Raw genomic sequence first — 20,481 nt, forward strand, 5'->3', positions numbered from 1 at the left:
TAAAATCTCCTCCAAGTCAGTTCCCTGTGTCCTTCTTCATCTCCTTCCCAGCTTGTCCTCTCTGGGGCCTGGACAACCCTTGGCTGTGCCCCTTCATTCAGAAACCACACAGTGAGAAACCATGGCTCCCTCCCTGTCCATGACCTGTCCTCTGCCTCTGATTCAGGGCTCGAGTACTTTCCTTGAGCCTGTCATATCAGCCCTTGTCACCATATTATGCAAGTAGGGAGGTGATTCCTTCTCCTGGGTGTGCCCAGCTCTGCCTCAGTCAAATCTTATTCCTTTAGAGGACCTAGAAAGATAGGGAGTGTGGGAGGAGGCACAGGGTTTGGACAGTGGAAACAAGGACAGCTTGGGGGTTAAGTACCCACCAACTTCATCTGGGCCCATGAGAGCAGGGGCGAGTCTGAACAGACCTGAGATTCTCCCATGGGCCCTGAGGAAGGGTGCATATGGGCAAAGCTGGGAGCGCAGCCCAGGCCCCACTGCCTGCAGGGCGCCTGAGGCAGGTACCTTTGCTGCAAGTGGGGGCAGCTCCCCTTCAGCTCAGACGCTGAGGCTGGACTGCAGAGGGTCTCTGAAGAGGAAGTGCTTGAGACTGAGCCTCCTTTGGGGCCAAACTAAGCTTTCTGGGGGTTCTGAGGTTCTTCCAGACCCCGGCACTGCTGCCAGGCTCTGCAGAACCCACTGTCCAGCCGGCCTCCTAGGAATGCCTGCTTCCCACTCACAGAGGTGTCTAGTGCCCCTTGCTTGCAACAGACACACCATAGTGATTTCTGTGCATCTGTCCCTCCGTCCAGTCTGAGGGTGTCACCATCAAATCCCTTTCCAAGGTTATACCAGACGGAGGTCTTCTCAAGCCGCAGCCCAGGGTAGATGCATTGGCACTGCCCAATATTTCCAGCAGACAGAGGATCTGTCTTCATGGGGATTTGCAAGAGCGGGGGAAAAAGAGCCCTAACTTCTTCCCCCAGTTACTAATGAAGAAAATAAGATGCAGAGTGAAAAGAGACTAATTCTAAGTCTTGCGGTGGTATAGTTGATCAAGATTGTTCAGAGATCATTGTATGACTGAAACCTAATAATGAATAATTTTATAATGCTCTACTCACAGTGATTCAATATAAATAAAAAAGAAAAATTATAAAGAAAAAAATAAAATGCTCCTTACTGTGGGTCATGCCAGTAAAAGAAAATAGAAAAAAAAAAAAAGACTGTTCAGAGATGAGGCACTGCCTCCTCCACACTGACAGATGTCTACTCCCTGCTGAGCACTGAGCAAGAAGAAGGAAGCAGGTGTTTGCATGTGGGTGCTCCCCATAATGCTAGTCCTACTGTACCTAACCTTGCTGACCCCAGAGCTAAGGGTCTACAGTAGCACAGAGATTTGGGGAATCTCAGGTAAGGGAGTAAAGTTGTGTCCATCTCCAAGCTGAGAAGTTTCTGGTGCGAAGTTCAAAGGCTCCAGTTGACTTGTGGACCTAAGAATCCAAGATGCTCCACCCTCAGACTTGAAAGGGGTCAACTTTCTAAATGCAACTTGGCACAGAGGAAGGAGGAGCAGGGTGGGCATTGGGGGTCTGGATTCAGACAAACATACAGGAAATTCTTAATTTTTTCTCATTTAAAAAAATTGATTGAGGATCTGTAACTTCCAAAGATGTTAACGATAGTTTCCCATGCATACCTTTCCAAGACCAAACCCATCAGTAGTCTGTCCTTCCCCCTGCTCCCCAGTGCCCCTTCCTTTCAGCTCTCGCGCTCACCCCCAGCTCAGTTCTGTGGATCAGGTCTCTTGTGTTGTCTTTGGCCCTTTGTTAGTACTTTGCTGTCTATCTTTCAGCCCCACATAAGAGAGAGGTTTTTATTTATCCCTTTCCTTATGACTGACTTCACTCAGCACAACTTCCTCTAGTTCCAACTATGTTGCAGCAAAGTGCATGATTTTGTTCTTTTTTAGAGCTACATAGTATCCCATTTGTGTATATGACTCATTTATTGATCGATTTGGGTTGTTTCCATATCTTGGCTTTTGTGCTTAGAGCTGCGATAAACCTAAGTGTGCATATATTCTTTCAAATTAAAAGGGTTTTTTTGGTTTGATTTTGGGATAGATGCCAAGAACTGGTATTACTGGGTTGTATGGGAGTTCTACTCCTATTTCTTGAGAGATCTATACATTGCTTTCCATAGAAGTTGAACAGTGGATGTTCAACTTTCCATAGAAGAGGTCAACAGTGGGTGAATGTTCCTTTCTCACCACAACTCCACCAACACTCACTGTTTTCAGACTTCTGATATATGGTATTCTCACCCACACGTGGATTATATAAATGCTTTTTGACTTACATTTTCCTAATCATGAGTGATGAACACATTTTTACATCTGTAGGCTTTCCTTGGGCAAGTATCTGTTCATTTTCTCTTCAGGTTTTTGGATGGGCCTGTTGTCACTGTTGTTGTTGATTTTTGCAAGTGCTTTATAGATTCCAGATATCAGTCCTTTCTGATGTACTATATGCAAATATTTTCTCCCACTCAGAAGGGTATCTTCTTTTAATTATAGCTTGAGTTTCTTTTGTTGTGTGGAAGCTTTTTAATTTGATGTAGTTCCCTTTGTACCTCTGTTTATTTTTGTTTTTGTCATTGCTTCTGTGGTCCTCTCTTTGAAGACACCTCTGTGGTCAATTTTCTGGAGAGTTCTGTCAACGTTTACTTCATTGTATTTTAAGGACTCTGGTCTAATCTCAAGGACAATTTGAATCTAGTTTAAATTTACAGTTGTGAGGTAGGGTTCTGATATCCGATTTCCTTCCTTCCTTCCTTCCTTCCTTCCTTCCTTCCTTCCTTCCTTCCTTCCTTCCTTCCTTCCTTCCTTCCTTCCTTCCTTCCTTCCTTCCTTTCTCTCTCTCCCTTTCTCTCTCTCCCTTTCTCTCTCTTTCTTTCTTTCTTTCTTTCTTTCTTTCTTTCTTTCTTTCTTTCTTTCTTTCTTTCTTTCTTTCTTTCTTTCTTTCTTTCTTTCTTTCTTTCTTTCTTTCTTTCTCTCTTTCTCTCTTTCTTTCTTTCTCTCTCTCTTTCTCTCTTTCTTTCTCTCTCTTTCTCTCTCTCTTTCTTTCTTTCTTTCTTTATTTATTTCTTTCTTTCTCTCTCTTTCTTTCTCTCTTTTTCTTTCTTTCTTTCTTTCTTTCTTTCTTTCTTTCTTTCTTTCTTTCTTTCTTTCTTTCTTTCTTTCTTTCTTTCTTTCTTTCTTTCTTTCTTTCTTTCTTTCTTTCTTTCTTTCTTTCCTTCTTTCATGTGTGGCTATCCTGTTTTCCCACCAATATTCGTTGAAGAGATTTTCTTTACTCCACTTTACATACTTAGCTCCTTTGTCATAGATTAGCTCTCTATAAATCTGGGGGTTTAACTCAGGATTCTCAATTATGTCTCACTGGTGTTTAGGTTTATCTTTACTTCAGTGCCATGGAGTTTTTGATTATTATGGCTTTGTAGAATAGTTCAAAATTAGGAAATGTTATGCCTCCCATCTCCTTTTCTTTCTTCTGGCTATTCAGAGAGTTTTATGTCATATACAAATTTTAATACAGTTTGTTCATTCTTTGAAAAGAAGTCACTGGAATTTTGAAGTCATTGGACTTATTGCACTGAATCTGTATAAGTATAACCATGTATCTATATCTATATAACATGAGTAGGATGGTTATTTTGACAATATTATAGGAAATGCCTTTTCATTTCCTGGTGTTCTCTTGTATTTCTCTTAGCAGTGATTTATAGTTTCCACTGCTTAAGTCTTTTACCTCCCTTGTTAAACTGATTCGTAGGCACTTAAAATTTGGGCACTAATATTGAAACAAATACTCTTTTTAATTTCTTTTCCATCTAGTTCATTATTTGCACACAAGAGTATAATGGATTTTTGTGTATCAATATCATAACCTCATGCAGACACTTCTGAAGGAGGAGAGTATTGTGCCAGGTAAGGCCAGGAAGTTGGCAGAACGAAGTTTGAGGAGGAATGAGGATGGAGCATGTGTGAGACAGAGAAGGGGAGGTGCAGGGAAGAGCATATGTATATGACATAAAACTCTCTGAATAGCCAGAAGAAAGAAATCCCTCTGCATAAAGCTCAGTGATATGGCCCAGGCCCAGTCTGCTGGGCCATATCACTAACACTTTATGCAGAGGGAAGAGCATCTGATTTCCACAGCAGCCCTTCCAACAGCAGGCTGCTGAGATCTGGCGCACATGTACATAGATGCTTTCCAATAAATACCATCAACACACAGATCTTCATACCCTCGAGTTTTCACATCATCTTTGCATTTCTCTAATGTTTGTATCCTAGAAGACAACATAGATGTAGGCACTGGCAGACAAGATTCACTTTGTCAAAAGACCATATACCCAGACAGTAGCAATCAGTACAGCAAAAACTCCAAATATATTTTATCTTCCTTATTTTTCTTATTTTCTTTCCTCAAATTTGCTGTTATAATAATACAGTAGATATTGCCTGTATCACACAAAATGTGTCAATACCTATTTTATCACCAGGAGGTTTCTAGTTCACAGCAAGTATTAGTAGCTTAGTTTCTGTTGAGTCAAAAGCTAAACTTGTGTTTCCACTGCATACCAGTTGGCATTCCTAACCTCCACATTGTTCAAGGACCATTTGTAATTGTATTATAGAAGAGCTAGTCTGTGGTATTTGGGATGGGTTTGGGAACTACCAGGAATGAGACCACAGATGTGAGGCTTTCAAGGAAGCTGCCAGGCTAGTGCTGATGAGAGGATCATTTAAACTTCCCCACCCCTATCTGTGCCAGGTAGGTGCGACCCACCCTGAGGATAAAGATGATATTCATGTGCTGTTTCCCAAGACCTTGCAGGGAAGAAAAGCCTCAGCTTTCACCAGCCCGATGAGGCAATATGACACAACCCTGTCACAAGCCCAGCTTCAGGTCAACGTTACCTCAAGACCAGCCCCCTCTCCTCAGTGACTAAAAGCTCATAATTTGGAAAGACCCAAGTCAAGGGTTTGGACATTCCAGTTACCAAAGGGACGGAAAGGCAGAAACATCTGGTTGCTCAAACCCTGTTGCCTTTGAAATAATTTCTCTACCTCAAAAATTCAGATAGTCCTCTACTTGGAGTCTTCAGAGGCCCTCTCCCACCAAAAGGTGGGGGTTAAAGAGTGGAGCTCCTTCCTGAGAGGGGTCCTGGCTCTTCCTTTTCTCTGGGCATTCATTCCCATTTTTTCACAGAGTTGTCACCTGTGAGTTGTGCGGTGAGGGAGTACTTTTTGCCATACCCCCTGGCAGGCATGGCAGGTATGGGCAACTGTGGCTTCAATTCAAGTCAATCCTCCTTTACTTCCTTCCCTAGCCTGCCCACCCTTCTTTCCATGCCCTCTGTCTTTCCCCTTCTTGCATTTTCTCTCTCTGCATTTCCTCATGCATTGTCTTCAACTCTTCTGGACACTGTGGTGAGATGCAGTCCTGGTAGTTGGGGGGTTTCCAGGGAGGAGTTGCTTTGCTTTTTGAGAAATAACTCAGGGTCGCTCTAGGCAGGAATCTGACCCTTTCAAAAACAGAAGTTGATCACCTGTCAAGGCTCATAGCTATGGATGGAGAGCATCACAGAGGGAAAGAGTGGAATAACTAAGGGTCTTGAGAGTTAATTCCTTCCAGCTTTGCCTTCCAGCATTGACAGGGCCTGGGAAAAAGTGTTGCCTCCTCAGCAGAACCCTCTGCCCCTGTGACACTGGACAGAGCCCAGTGGATCCCGCCCTGTATACTTCCCACAGCCACCAACACTACCAGTGTTTCATGTATGGCTTACATCATCTGCTCTATCAGAATCTGAGAAAACAGCAACTTAGTTCCAACAAACCAATAATGACCAGGTTTCCAGGCAGTCACCAAAGGGTCCCTGAGAAATGCTGTGCTCTGGGTTTCAGCAAGGGTGACATAGGGATTTCAGTGCTCAGAGTTTGCCTCTAGGCCATATTCAGCTAAGAAATGAGTCACTGGGGGCTAAAGGGGTAGCTCAAACAGCTGGGATGCTTGCCTTATTGGTCCTGCGTTCCATAGCAAATCATTCCTCCCACCCCCCTCAAGACTGCTGAGTGTAGTTCTAGAGGACCCTTGCCTGACTGGACCCAAGAATCCAGCCAGCTGGGTTGCATTTCTGTTCAAGTGTCTCCCTTGACCACTGTATCACTGTATCACTGTCATCCCATTGTTCATCAATTTGCTCGAGTGGGCACCAGTAATGTCTCCATTGTGAGACTTGTTACTGTTTTTGGCATATCGAATATGCCATGGGTAGCTTACCAGGCTCTGCCATGCAGGCGAGATACTCTCGGTAGCTTGCCGGACTCTCCGAGAGGGACAGAGGAATTGAACCTGGATTGGCCACGTGCAAGGCAAATACCCTACCTGCTATGCTGTCGCTCCAGCTCCAGTCTCCCTTGATCATTATATCGAAACCAGTATACCTTTATTTCTCCTTGTCCCGCTATTTTAGCTTTCTTAATGTTATTTATCACTACCTATCATTGTGCTATGTAATTATTTTTAAAACAATTTTTATTTAGGTACGTGGATTTATAATACTGTTACTCTTACTTTTCAATGGTACATCATTCCAACACCGAGCCCAGTTTCCTCCACCAGTGCCCCAAGTACCCCAAATATAAGCTTACTCTATAAACAAAATCTTTAATGGCATGTCAAAATCTTATGACATATCATTAGTTTTTATGTTATTATCTATGTGTTTCCTTTCTAATCTTTTCTGATGCTCAAGAGGACAGAGACTTTGCTTCTGATTTCAAAGTCTCTCAGTGAGTATTTTTTGAATGAATACAAAACGAACAAATGTTAGACATTAAATAAATATTGGGTCAGCAAAAGAACCAACAAATACCAGACTCCCAATATAAATGGCTCTTGATAGAAGAGTAGAGATGGTGTCTGGTACTGTTTTAGAATCATTGGCATAGACAAACAATATGCAAGGAGACTTAAAAACTTTTCAAGAATATGCATTTATTAATTTTAACTTTCCAAATGCCAGTTTGGGTTTGGTTGAAAAGAAGGGAAGGTCTTGAGGACACTGCTGGAAAAGGCCTTTCCGAGCTTTCTATGGTTTGTGTATATTCTCATGGGCTGTCTGTAGCACGGTGATCACCAGGTTTGCAAATTCTTCAAAGTTGACCTGCCCATCTTGATCCGCATCCAGATCTTGGAATATCTTGTCAATAGAATCTGGATCTTTGGATTGCTAGGAGGAAAGAGCAGAGATGGGAAACTCAATCTCCCTCTCTACCTTCTCCATGACTTGCATCTCTCAGAGTTCTGCTTAGGGACTGCTCACCCATTAACCAAAACTGTGGTGGATACATTAACATGACAAATCAAAAAATGGAAGCAACCACTATTGTGAGTCATCTTAGACATGAACTCACATGTGTCTGGGCCTGGAAACATGGCTGCAGCTCACTGATCCACTATATCCTCTACCCTCTTTACAGATGAGGAACTTAGTTCAGAGTGGAGTTGAGTTGGGCAGGAGGTGACAAAGTGAATTACTGAGAATAGGAGTCCCTGTACCATGGGGGAAGGTTGGGAGAATAGCCTTGGGAGCTAATGGGGTTCCACTCTTCCTCAGTCCTTGTTAAACTGCTACTCTCAGGCCCCCTGACACTCACAAGGCAGGAGAGCAATCAAGTCTGAGATGGAAGGGGCATCACTTACGCTGAGGATGTTTGCCATTTCCTTGTTGATCAGCTTCCTCAGATCACCCTTGGTGAGAGTGTCAGCATGCCCCTCTCGGACTGAGTATTGGTGGAAGATGTTGACGATTCCCTCCAGGTAGTCTTCCAACTTTGTCATCTTTCCAACTTCACCTTAACCTGCAGAAGACAAGGGAGGTCTAGGGAAGCTCTTGTCCATCATCTACTCCATTATCATCTCTTTCTACATCCAAAATTTAGACAAGAGATGACTCTCTCTTCTCTGTGTCTGTTTTTTATTCTCTCTACCCCATGTCTGATCCCTGGTAAAATTTTCATTTCATGCACAGGATGGGAGAGAAGAGAATACAATATCACCTAAAGTCTAAAAAATAAAAAATACCCACAACGTCAGTTTCTATGGCATTTTACATTCTACCCCTATGTCGTCAGATTATAATTCAGAGAGTACCACTCACACAGGCTCACCTAAAAAGAACTGTTTCCTTGTCCCAAGTAATGATAATTTTGATCCTTTGCAGGTTTCTGCATCACCTCCCCTCACCACCCCCCCCCACACACAGCCTTTGGCTTAATACTGAATCTATTAGCATAGTGAGAGCTACTCTTCTTAAGCCCAAAGTAAATTCTGCTCAGAAGTGCTCCAGAAAGAAGGACATGGTTCCCAGCAACCTACACAGTGGTTATCTGCCATCACGACCCTCTGGAGCACCTGACAGCCCAGCTAAAGAAAGGATACAATACCTGTCAATGCACAGGAGCACGGAAAATGGTGAGAAGCTAGCGCTTGTGCAGGACATTGAGCTAGGGAGGTATTTATAAGACATCCTTGGCTTCACTTTCAACCATGAGTAAAGAGTCATCTCTGATTCATCTTGAGGTCACTCTTGGACAGTACTCTGTTGCTCAAGAGAAGCTTTAAACCTATGGCTTTGTGATTCAGCAGGTAAGACTGTATTCAAATATATTGCCACTGCTCAGGACTAACAGAATCTTACCCTTATTCACCTGCCCAAGGTGAGGTGAAGCTCAGGCTTCAGGCTTAGCTCTGTATCCTGCTTCCTCAAAGAAAGGCCAAGATAATAGTTTCTTCTGTCGCATGGCTCCCACCTGACAAAGAAGATTGTGAGGAGTTATTTTCTGACTATCTACTTCAACGGAAAATATAATGACTGTTTTTTTAAAAAAATCAAAGTGAATATGTAGTCTTGGGACAGTCTTGGGTATGTTTCAAAATAAGTGAAATATGAATAAAGTATGAGCTTTTTGTTCATAATTAAATATAAAGAGAGGTTCATTAATTTTCACAAATATGGGGCCAGAGAGATAGGTCAATGGACTGAGTGCACAATCTTCATGAGGGAGGCCCCGTTTTGACCCCTGCATGGCATCGTTCCTCAAGGACAGCATCAGGCATAGTCCCCGAGCACTACTGAATGTGGATCATAAAGGAAAACACAAAAATGAACAAGTGTGTCATACTTGTAAAAAGTATGAAGTAAGAAGATAGGGGCCATAGCGATAGTATAGCAGATGGGGCATTTGCCTTGCATACAGATGACTGGAGTTGGATCCCTGGCATACCATATAGTCCCCTGAGCACTACCAGAAGTAATTCCTGAGTGCAGAGCCAGGAGTATTCCCTGAGAATTATTGCAAGTTGTGACCAAAAAAGCCAAAAAGAAAAGTTAATTGTAGGGGAAACTGAGTGCAAATATTTGGAAATGATCCATACTATCTATTTTTTTCATAAGATTTAAACTGCTCTAGAAATTGTCTAAACTGGGGCTGGAGTATACAGTGAGTAGGGCACCTATCTTTTTAAAAAAATTTATTGAATCACTGTGATATAGTTACAAGCTTTCATATTTGGGTTACAGCCACACAATGATCAAACACACCCAGTGTTTGAATGATCAGTACACATTCCCCACCACCAATATTCCCGGTATTATCCCCCCTTTCCCAACCTCCTCCTGCCTCCATGGCAGCCAATATTCCTCATACTCTCTACTTTTAGGCATTATGGATTGCAACACAGACACTAAGAGGTCATCATGTTTGGTCAATTATCTACTTTCATCACGGATCTTCCATCCCGACTGATCCTCCAGCCATCATTTTCTTAGTGATCCCTTCTCTATTCCATCTGCCTTCTCCCCTCTGCTCGTGAAGCAGTCTTCCAGCTATGGGGCAATCCTCCTGGCACTTGTATCTACTGTCCTTGGGTGTCAGCCTCATCATCTGATGTTCTTCTGTAATCCATAAATGAGTGCAGTCCTTCTGTGTTTTTTCCTCCCTTTCTGACTCATTTCATTTAGCATGATACTCTCCATGTCTATCCATTTATAAGCAAATTTCATGACTTCATCTCTCCTAACAGCTGCATAGTATTCCATTGTGTAGATGTACCAAAGTTTCTTTAACCAGTCATCTGTTCTATGGCACTTGGGTTGTTTTCAGATTTTGGCTATTGTGAACAGTGCTGCAATAAATATATACAGATGTCATTTCTATTGTGCTTTTTTGCATCCTCGGGATATATTCCCAGAAGTGGTATTGCAGGGTCATATGGAAGCTCAATTTCTAGTTTTTGAAGGACTGTCCATATTGTTTTCCAGAAAGGCTGGACCAGTCGGCATTCCCACCAACGGTGAAGGAGCTTCCCTTTTCCCCTACATCCACGCCAGCACTGGTTGCTTTTGTTCTTTTGAATGTGTGCCAGTCTCTGTGGTGTGAGATGATATTGTTGTTGTTTTGATTTGCATCTCCCTGATGACTAGCGATGTGGAGCATTTTTTCATGTGCCTTTTGGCCATTTGTATTTTTTTAAGACACTTCTGTTCATTTTTTCTCCCCATTTTTTGATGGGGTTGGAGGTTTTTTTCTTATAAAATTCTACTAGTGTCTTGTATATCCTGGATTTTAATCCCTTATCAGATGAGTATTGGGTAAATATTCTTTCCCATTCTGTGGGCTCTTTCTGTATTTTGGTCACTGTTTCTTTTGATGTGCAGAAACTTCTTAGTTTGATGTAGTCCCATTTGTGTATGTTTGCTTCCACTTGCATGGTCAGAGCTGTTTCATCCTTAAAGATGCTTTTAGCTTCAATGTCATGGAGAGTTCTGCCTACATTTTCTTCTATGAACCTTATAGATTCATGTCTGATATTGAGGTCTTCAATCCACTTTGATCTGACTTTTGTGCCTGGCATTTAGACAGAGGTCAGAGTTCATTTTTTTGCAGGTAGCTATCCAGTTTTCCCAGCACCATTTGTTGAAGAGGCTTTCCTTGTTCCACTTTGCATTTCTTGCTCCTTTGTCAAAGATTAAGTGGCCATATATTTGGAGGTCTGTGACAGGATGTTCAACTGTTCCATAGGTTTGCAGGTCTGTTTTTAGCCCAATACCATGCTGTTTTAATTACTACTGCTTTGTAGTAGAGTTTGAAGTTGGAGAAGGTGACGCCACCCATCTTTTTCCAAGGATTGCTTTAGCTATTCATGGGGGTTTATTGTTCCATATGAATTTCAGGAGTGTTTTGTCTATTTCTTTGAAAAATGTCATGGGTATTCTGATAGGGACCGCATTAAATTTGTATAGTGCTTTGGGCAGAATTGCCATTTTGATCATGTTAATTCTTTCTATCCATGAGCAGGGGATATGTTTCCATTTCCTAGTGTCCTCTTTTATTTCTTGAAGTAGTGTTTTGTAATTTTCTTTGTATAGGTCCTCCGCCTCTTTGGTTAAGCTGATTCCAAGGTACTTGATTTTCTGAGGTACTATTGTCAAAGGGATTGTTTTTTTAATGTCTCTTTCTTCTCTTTCATTATTTGTATGTAAGAAAGCCATGGACTTTTGGGTGTTGATTTTGTAGCCTGCCACTTTACTATATCGACCTATTGTTTCTAGGAGCTTTTCTGTAGTCTTAGGGTTTTCTAAGTACAGTATCATGTCGTCTGCAAATAGTGATAACTTGACCTCTTCCTTTCCTATCTATATGAAGGGCACCTATCTTGATGCAACTGACTCAGATTTTATCCCTGAGACCCCATCGGTCCCGAGTCCCATTAGGAGTGATCCCTGAGTGCAGAGCCAGGAGTAAGCCCTGAGCACTTCTAAGGGTAGCTCAAGCTTTCCTTCAAATTGTCTGTACATTTTTCAAAGTCTCTTGGACTAAGCCTAAAGGTTCTAAGGATGCCACCTGGTTCTCTTAGCACCTCCAGGTGCAGCCTTTTCGCCCAAAGCAACACCAGGCTTAGCCACACCTTTATCACTTTTATCAGAGAATCCAATCTCAGAACCATCAGGTCTGCCTTCTGTTCCCTTCTGTCTAGCACTTCTAGGAAAGCCCACATAAAAAAAAAAGTCATCTCTTGGGCACTTAGAACATGCCACTCATTTTTTTATACAAGTCCTCACTCAGCTCTATGTATAGTCCCTGGAGTAAGTGGTAAATGCAGAAATGAATCAGAACATGTAGATGACTTTTTCCTAACTACTAAAGCAACTTTGTGATGTGCTTAAAATTTTTGTCAGGGCCAAAGAGGTCTACTCCCTCTCTGGAGTACACCTCCCTGGAGGGAAGGGACTTGTCTCACATGCAACTGCAATGGCAGTTACTTGGTTCAAATTGCTGGCACCACATATGAGCACATTCAAGGGTCACTCTTGAGCACTGGGGCACTGCTGGGCATGACACTCCCCCAACAATGCAAAAGCACTTTACCAAATTTGTTATGCTTTGTTATGCAGTATGGGGGCCAGTGTCCTGGCAATATTCATCCCACTGGGCCAGAGGGTGCAATACATAGGCCTGGCAGTGCTTGAGGTTACCAGCACCACTTCTGGCAGTGCTTGAGGTTATGAAATGCCAGGGTTTAAACCCGGATCCTTTAGCATGCAAAGCATGTACTTCTCACCTATCTCTCTAGCTCTAAAACAGTAAATTTTTTTTAGTCTCTAAAAAATATTATTTTCTTGATGTACCCCACCCCTTTAGTGTGAGGATGAGGGACAGAGAAACATGAATTGTGTCAACCCTCCCAGAATTAGGAACCAAATGGTCTCCGATGTGTTTCTGGTACTGAGACAGAGGGCCTCTGGCACACAGGTAATGTAGAGGTATGGCACATGTGTATATTTAAATCATAGAGCAACATAGAGCGACAATATTGCAGGCAAAAAATTCACATTGTAATGCACTTTAAAATGTGCCTGTTAAAGAAACAGACTAGAGTGTAGAAGGAAATCTGGGATCATGGAATAGTGTATATCTGAAACTCTACTACAAACACTTTGTAAATCACTGTGCCCTCATAAAACAAACAAACAAGATAAAAAAATATCAGTCAATCACCTCACCTATGGGATAGGAATTTGAGGATGTGAGCACATAGGGGAGATGTCATACTAGATAATTGCATTGCTGTGTTGAGGATTGAGGAATCATGCCTAGGACTGGCCTGTGCTCAGGGCAAACTGTTACCTAACTTTGTGAGATTTTTGTTTCCCTGTATGATCAAGTCGCCACCTCCTTTAGTTTAGAGATGTAATAAATCTCAACTGAGAGAATAAGTGAGAAAGTGCTTGGAAAAAAGTATACAATAATTTTTTTTCTCTTTTCCCTCCCTGCCCTGTATGGGAGTGGATTATTTTCGTCAGCTAGCATAAGAGCTGAGATCCCACCTTTAGGTGCTCTGGACACTAATAGTCTCCTAAAGGGACAGAGTTATCCTCCACTGTCCTGCAGGAGCCATGTGGGGTGGCTCCTACACCCAGACTTCCCTTTGGGAAGCTTCCCCTACCCCCCTGAGCACAAGCCCAGCATCTATAGCACCCATCTCCCACCCCAGCCTTCCTGGGAATAAACTCACAGGAAGTGCTAGACTCCCTGGCTAACTTGTTAGACTCTAGAATAACAAATATGTTTTTTTCTCCTTCTACCCCTCAGAGCCCAGAACTGCAGTTTTAAAGCCAGGATGAGAGCATCCACCCTGCCCCTGGCCACAAGTCATTTCCAGGAAAGGCCAAGCATGTAGTTATTTCCTCCTATCCAATGGGAGAATGTCTTGCTGTTGGCCTTGGTGCTCCCAAGGTATGACTGGGACTGTGGCCTCCTGCCTGTAATATGGATTCTTCTGCTCCCTCTAGTCAATTTCAAGATATCCTTAAGTCATATGCTCTTGGAAACTTATGTTTTACCAGACTTGTGGTACATGTACGTGATGGAGAACTACTTGACTTTAAGAAAAGATGAAATTTTTAAATTTGCTGCTGCATAGATTGATCTGGAGAGGGACAGAAATACAGAATTATCTCACTGTGATGGGGGATATAAATAAACATAACAGGGGAATTCTATGTAGGGTACAATGTGGTATGTTTTTGTAGCATGTTATTTTTGTTCCGAATTGATGAGTTAAATCAAATTACACTTAGAATCTCATCCCTTTATTCCATTGCCAGCATTTGTTTTCTCCAGTCACAGAGTATTGACTTTGAGACAAGACAGTAATCCTGTTCAGGGTGGTAGAGACTATTCAAGATCACTGTTCAAGATCTTTTAAAAATTTCAGGTGAAATTTTCTGTGTTTTTTGACAGTTTTATAGTTGAACAATTGATTCACTAAGACTGCACATATTTATTGCATGCAATTGAGTGAGTTTGGACATATGCATACATATTTCCATGATACCATCTCCACATTTAAGGCAATAAACATACCTATTATTTCCAAATTCTCCTGAGTTCTTTGTTTTGATAGTATTCTGTTTACTTGTTCGTTTGATTTTTGTGGTAAGGACATGCACCATAGGTCTTCTCTCCTAACAAATATTCAAGTCTCCAATTGAATATTAACTATGGCTCTATGGTGACAGCATATTACTAGCACTTAATCATCCTAAATAAATAACTTTGTACCCACCAAGCAAGAATGGTCACTGGTCCCTTGGAGGATTCCTGTGTTTAAATAATGGAGGCTAAATATTTGCCTTGAGTTTCATTTTCTTTCCCTGCCTTGGTCTTTCTTTCTACAGTACATTGAAATATACAAAAGACTATAGAATATATCATGAAAATTCATCATAAGACAAAATAAAACAAAAAGCAATCAAGAACCACAGGATGCTTTTAGTAGTCTGGAAAGATAATATTGTTGGCAAAATGTTACAGAGACTGTAAAAGGAAGTAAAGTTTTATTAACTAAAGTAACTTTCTGTGAGATCCAGTCACTCTACATGAGTAGCTGTATGAGTGCTTCAAGAATGATTACCTCAGAGTCTGAATTTCTTATGAAATTAAACATCTTCCGGGAGAAGGAAAATCCAGGTGCTAGGAATAAGTCTCTGGCAGTTGAGTCAACAATCAGGACAAGAGGGGCCAGGAGGTAATGTGTTTGACGTGACTTGAGGAAGTTATGGTATAGAGAAAGTAGACATTTCGTATGGGATTAGGAGTTTATCCACAAATTGTTAACAGTGGTAGATATACAGGAAAAAGAGAGATGAAAGGTTCCCACAAGACTTTGTATAGAAAGAACCTCCACATGATTTGTGATGGCTTAAGAGCTAAATAATGTGTTCCTGCAACTCCAAAGCCTTCAATGAGTTCTGTGGGATTTCTTAGAAACTCAGGGAGATGATTAGTACTGCCAGGTCTGTGCTGGGGAAACTTCCTGGAAATGAAACAGAGCCAGTGGTGCTCTAGGCCAGCTGACCAGGCCAAAAGTGGTGGCACTTCCTTCACAAAAGGCCTGGCATTGAGGGCCTCCAACTTCTCTAGAGTTACTGATGCTAATTCTAGAAAGGGAAGAACTCTAAAAGAAGACTGCCAATTGTCCTGTGAAAAAGTTTATTATCATTTATTATTAGGTAAATGAAAATCAATCATCAATTAGATATCTCACACGAGTGAGGATGGCATATATCAAAACGAAACAAAACAAAACAAAAACAGAAGCAATCCGTGTTTTCAAGGATATGATGAAAAAGGAACCCTCATTCATTGTTGGTATTAATGCTGTCTGGTTCAGGTCCCAAGGGGAAAAGTATGGAGATTTTTCAAAGATAAAATTTTAACCACAATTTTTTTAAATGTGCAAAGAAAGTAAGAATATGGACTGGAGAGATAGTCCAATGGATAAGGAGTGATCCCTGAGTACAGAGCCAGGAGTAAGTCCTGAGTACCACCAGTGTGGCCCCAAAACAAACAAATAAAAAGAGAAAATAGATCTCCCATATGACCCAGGGATTCCACTTCTTGACATCTCTCCATAGAACACAAAAACATCAAAAAGATAAATACAGACAAAGCTATGTTTATTGTAATGTTTAGTACAGTAGCCAGGATATAGAAACAGCTCAGATGCTCAGCAACAAATAAATGGGTATAAAGTTGTGGTAAATAAATTTGCAAAGGAGTACTAAGATGCTATTAAGAAAAGAAAGGTGAAATCATTTAGTCACTGAAACTTGTATGGAACCGGAGGGCAGCATGTTAAGTAAAATAAACCAGAAGGTAAGAAATAAATATTAGATTATATCACTCACCTGAAGTATATATAGAACAAAGAAAGATAGTATCAAATAATTAGAAACCTTTGGTCCCGGATTAATGAGCTGACAAAGCTGGGTGGGGAGGAGATTTGGTGGGAAAATGATGAGGAGGTTGAGAAGTAACATAAGGATTTATCAAGAGGAAAATTACTCAATCTCCTATCCTTTGATACAGCTGTTACAACTAAATTAGAGTATAGATAGTTTATACAAATAGTTCCAGATTGGCAGAATGACACAAATTGGTAGAGTGGAATAAATCTACTCAGTGATGATAAAAAATAAAAAAAATTACATCATCAATTCCCTGAGTACCACCAAAAGTGCCTCCTCCCCCAAAAGCCAGCATTAACTACAAAAAATAAAACTATGAAAGCTTAAGCTATATAAATTACTTCTCAAAACTGAAATACTAAAGCATAAGCTTTAAAAACAATACATTTTGAGGCTGAAGCGATAGCACAGCGGGTAGGGCATTTGCCTTGCACGCGGCCGACCCGGGTTTGATACCCAGCATCCCATATGGTCCCCTGAGCACCGCCAGGAGTAATTCCTGGGTGCATGAGCCAGGAGTAACCCCTGTGCACCGCCGGGTGTGACCCAAAAGGCAAAAAAGAAAAAATACATTTCATTATATATAAATAGCTTTATAAAGTAACTTTATTTTTTAACATTTCAATTTTTAAATTTTAGACACTGTGATTGATAACATTGTTGATGATAGGGTTTCATGCATTTTATGTTCCAACACCACAGCCACCAAAACAGTGTCTGCATCCCTCCACCATTGTCTCAGAGTCCCCACCATCAAATATCACCCTTTCACCACCATGGTAAAATCAGTTCCAATTCTTAAGTTTTAGCAATTAATTTAAAAACCATTGCAGACACCCTGTACATCTGTGACAGGGTATGTGTTGAATGAACTGATTCAGAATAGAACACTAAGCATCAAGAAGAAAGGAATGAGAACTAACTCGGTATGGAGTGATTTTAGGATACAGTTAAGTGCATGGGGGTAATATAGATTAAAGTAGATTATAGTATGATAGGAACCAAAATGTAGTAGCTAAAGAAGAGAGGGGATAGAGCAGAGGGATAGAAACAGAAGCTTGATCTAAAAAACTTTGTTTTGTATCTTTGTCTTTGGAATTAGTCATGAAAAGCAATGTTCAAAAACAGAAAGCAGATGGAATAAAAATATCTATCTGTGTACTGTATTTGTAACATAACTGCAGAGATGATTCTAAAAATAGAGCAATTTATCTGTGCATCTTCACCAGGATATGGTCTAAATTCAAATAAAACAACAACAAAATTTGATTGTTTTCAGTCAAAAATAAGAAATAATAAAATGGAAGTAAGCAAAAAATCCCTTTGGGAGTTCTGGAACTGTCCATAAAAAAATGACTCTTGGGTGTTGGTGAGCATATTTGGATAGCAGGTTCTCCTGGATAGTAGTGTCAGCATATACTCAGACAAGTAACCCATGTTTTGTACAAGTGTAAGCAATGTAATTTCTGCAATACATCAGGGTCTCTGTTTCTGGTTTACAAGTTCTTTGGAAAGGAAGTCTCACTTCTCAATCAATGTAAGTATGAGAGAAAAACATTTTACTTCGCATGCTCACTACCAAATATCCTATTCTACCAAATACTTAAGAGTTAACAAATTAAGCATAGCTCTAATAAACTTGACCTGCGATTTTGCGGAAGTGCAGTAACTGGTTCTTACAGACAGATTTTGGAGCAAGTTGAACAACTTCTTAAAAAGTCTGCATGGTACATTAATGAGTAAATTGTGTAATGTGTAAAGTAGAAATCTATAAAGCTGATTAAAAAGAGAACCACATGGATATCTCTCGATGGGGGGGTGTTACCTGCACACTCTCTGCCCAGACCGAGACCCCAAGAGCAGCCACACAGAATGGCTCCTCTGCTCCTAAAAGACCATGATCCCGAGGCCCAATGACTACTTTTGGCACCCAGCACTTTCTTGCAGAAATGCCTCTAGACTATGAACTAAGCTATGGTCCCATTGCCGTCCCAGGAGGAAAAAGGTTTTTCCCTCTTGGCCTTCCCTTTCCTGGTGGCGTGGAGACTGCCATCTTATGGAACCCACTAGCTGGAGGTACGAGCTTGCAGTGACGTGACTTCTAGCATAAATTTCTCTGGACTTAATTACTAAAATATCAGTAATACAACATCATATGCTTTTCATTCTCAGTAATGGAAAACAAATTATCAAATGATGCCTTTTCAACAGGTCTGATTTTTGGGAGAAAATTCCAAATAATAATAGTGAGTTTTCTGTTGAAATACTGAATGTAATCAAAGTAAAGAGAAAGTAAAGTGAAAATCATCAGCCACACAGGCGGGGGAGATGGTGTGGGATGGGATGTATACTGGGGTTTTTGGTAGTGGAACATGTGCACTGGTGAAGGGATGGGTGTTTGATCATTGTATGACTGAGACTTAAACCTGAAAGCTTTGTAACTTTTCTCATGGTGATTCAATAAAAAAATTAAAAAAAGAGAACTGCATAAAACACTTTTCAAAATGGAGAATGGTATAATATAGTCTCTTTTTAAAATTTTTTTTAAATTATTGAATCACGTGAGATAGTTACAAGAGTTTGTGTTTGGGTTACAATCTCACAATGATCAAACACCCATCCCTCCACCAGTGCACGTTCCCCACCACCAATATCGCAGGTATACCCCCCCTTTCCCACTCTCCCCCTGACTCCATGGCAGACAATATTCCCCTTACTCTCTCTCTACTTTTGGGCTTTATAGCTTGCAACACAGACACTAAGAGGTCATCATGTTTGGTCCATTATCTACTTCTTTTGGCATACATTTCCCATCCCAACTGGTTCCTCCAGACTTCATTTTCTTAGTGATTTTATTAGAGATGGAATAGAGAAGGGATCACTAATATAGACTCTCTATTGTAGATATAAACGTGCTTGAGCACCCAGGAATGATTTTCTTGATGGAAAAATTGCAGCAAGTTTTTCAGGCAGGCAATGCAGTGAGTTCTCCGGAAACAGTTCTGTTTTGTTCTGCTGGGCAACAGGTCAAGATGCAAGCCTTCTTCTCCTCTATGCAGTTTGTCAACAATTATGTTGACCAATATGTAGGAAGGAAATATGAAGATATTAGGTAAGAGTGACTTATTTTTCTCACCCAGGTGGAGGCATAAGCAGGAAATGTCTCATGAAGTCAAATTATTATGAGGAAAAAGGGAGATTATGACAGTGACCAGGAAGACATGGAGACAGTAATAGCTGCTGATGGGAAACTCCTCCAAATCCAGCTTTCCTATGTCCATTGGGTAGTGATACTTGAGCATCAGAATATGAGATAAAAGGAGCACAATCTGTTTCCCATCACAGAATAACCACTGGGTCTGAGCTTTATAGGGACTTCCCAGAGGCCTAACGGAGAAACATTATCTACAGAATTGTGTAAACTAGTTCCTTTGACAACAGTATATATAGCAAATAGAAGTAATCAGAGGAGGCTGCTGCTATCTTTCTCATGATTTGTGAGTACATTGGCCCCAATAACGGAAAGAGCCCTTGGCTGAGAAAGGAGATACCAAACATACTCCTAGGTGGGGTGTTGAGAGAATGAGCACCAGTTTGAAAATTAAGTACATGCAATTATATCTGATTGACCAAAGGTACCTATTGCATTTGGGCTTATTGGGAAGATTTTTATCTGTCTCTCGAATTAATTGATATTCCTCGAATTCAACTGTTTGCTACTTTTTTCGAGACAGTAGCTGTGGTTTTGTTGGAAGTTTGAGATTGGTTCTAAAAGTCAGTGCTAGATGAGCTAAGCCTAACAGGATACTGTCACACCCTTGAACATCACAGTGATTGTCAAAGTCACTATTCTGGAGAAAAAAGAAGGCAAAATACACCATAGTAATTTTTTTTAAATTTAATTTCTGTGAGCAGAAATTTAATTTCTGTGAGCAGGTAACAGAAAGGGGAAGTGTATCCGAATGAGTTTTGACATGCTTACTTCAGAGAGTAAATTTCATAGTTTTTGAATCTCTTTTCAAAGGAGGGAACTCAAAATAGTCAATATTTCCGAATCCTTGAATATCTTTTTCTTGTTCCAAGTCTGGAGCTCCAGATGCAAGCTAT

General features: G+C 40.9%; 1 protein-coding gene across 1 annotated transcript; it reads right to left on the reverse strand.

Moving 5' to 3' along the window:
- Window positions 1–7,149: 7,149 nt before the first annotated feature.
- On the reverse strand, window positions 7,150–7,901 carry LOC101538848 (protein S100-A12). The gene is made up of 2 exons (XM_004620036.1): window positions 7,764–7,901; window positions 7,150–7,290 (listed from the first exon to the last, which is right to left on the reverse strand). Exons 1-2 carry the CDS (start codon window positions 7,899–7,901, stop codon window positions 7,150–7,152), a joined length of 279 nt encoding a protein of 92 aa, XP_004620093.1.
- Window positions 7,902–20,481: the final 12,580 nt, after the last annotated feature.

The sequence above is a fragment of the Sorex araneus genome, chromosome 5, assembly GCF_027595985.1.
Source record: "Sorex araneus isolate mSorAra2 chromosome 5, mSorAra2.pri, whole genome shotgun sequence".
NCBI classification, from domain to species: Eukaryota; Metazoa; Chordata; class Mammalia; order Eulipotyphla; family Soricidae; genus Sorex; species Sorex araneus.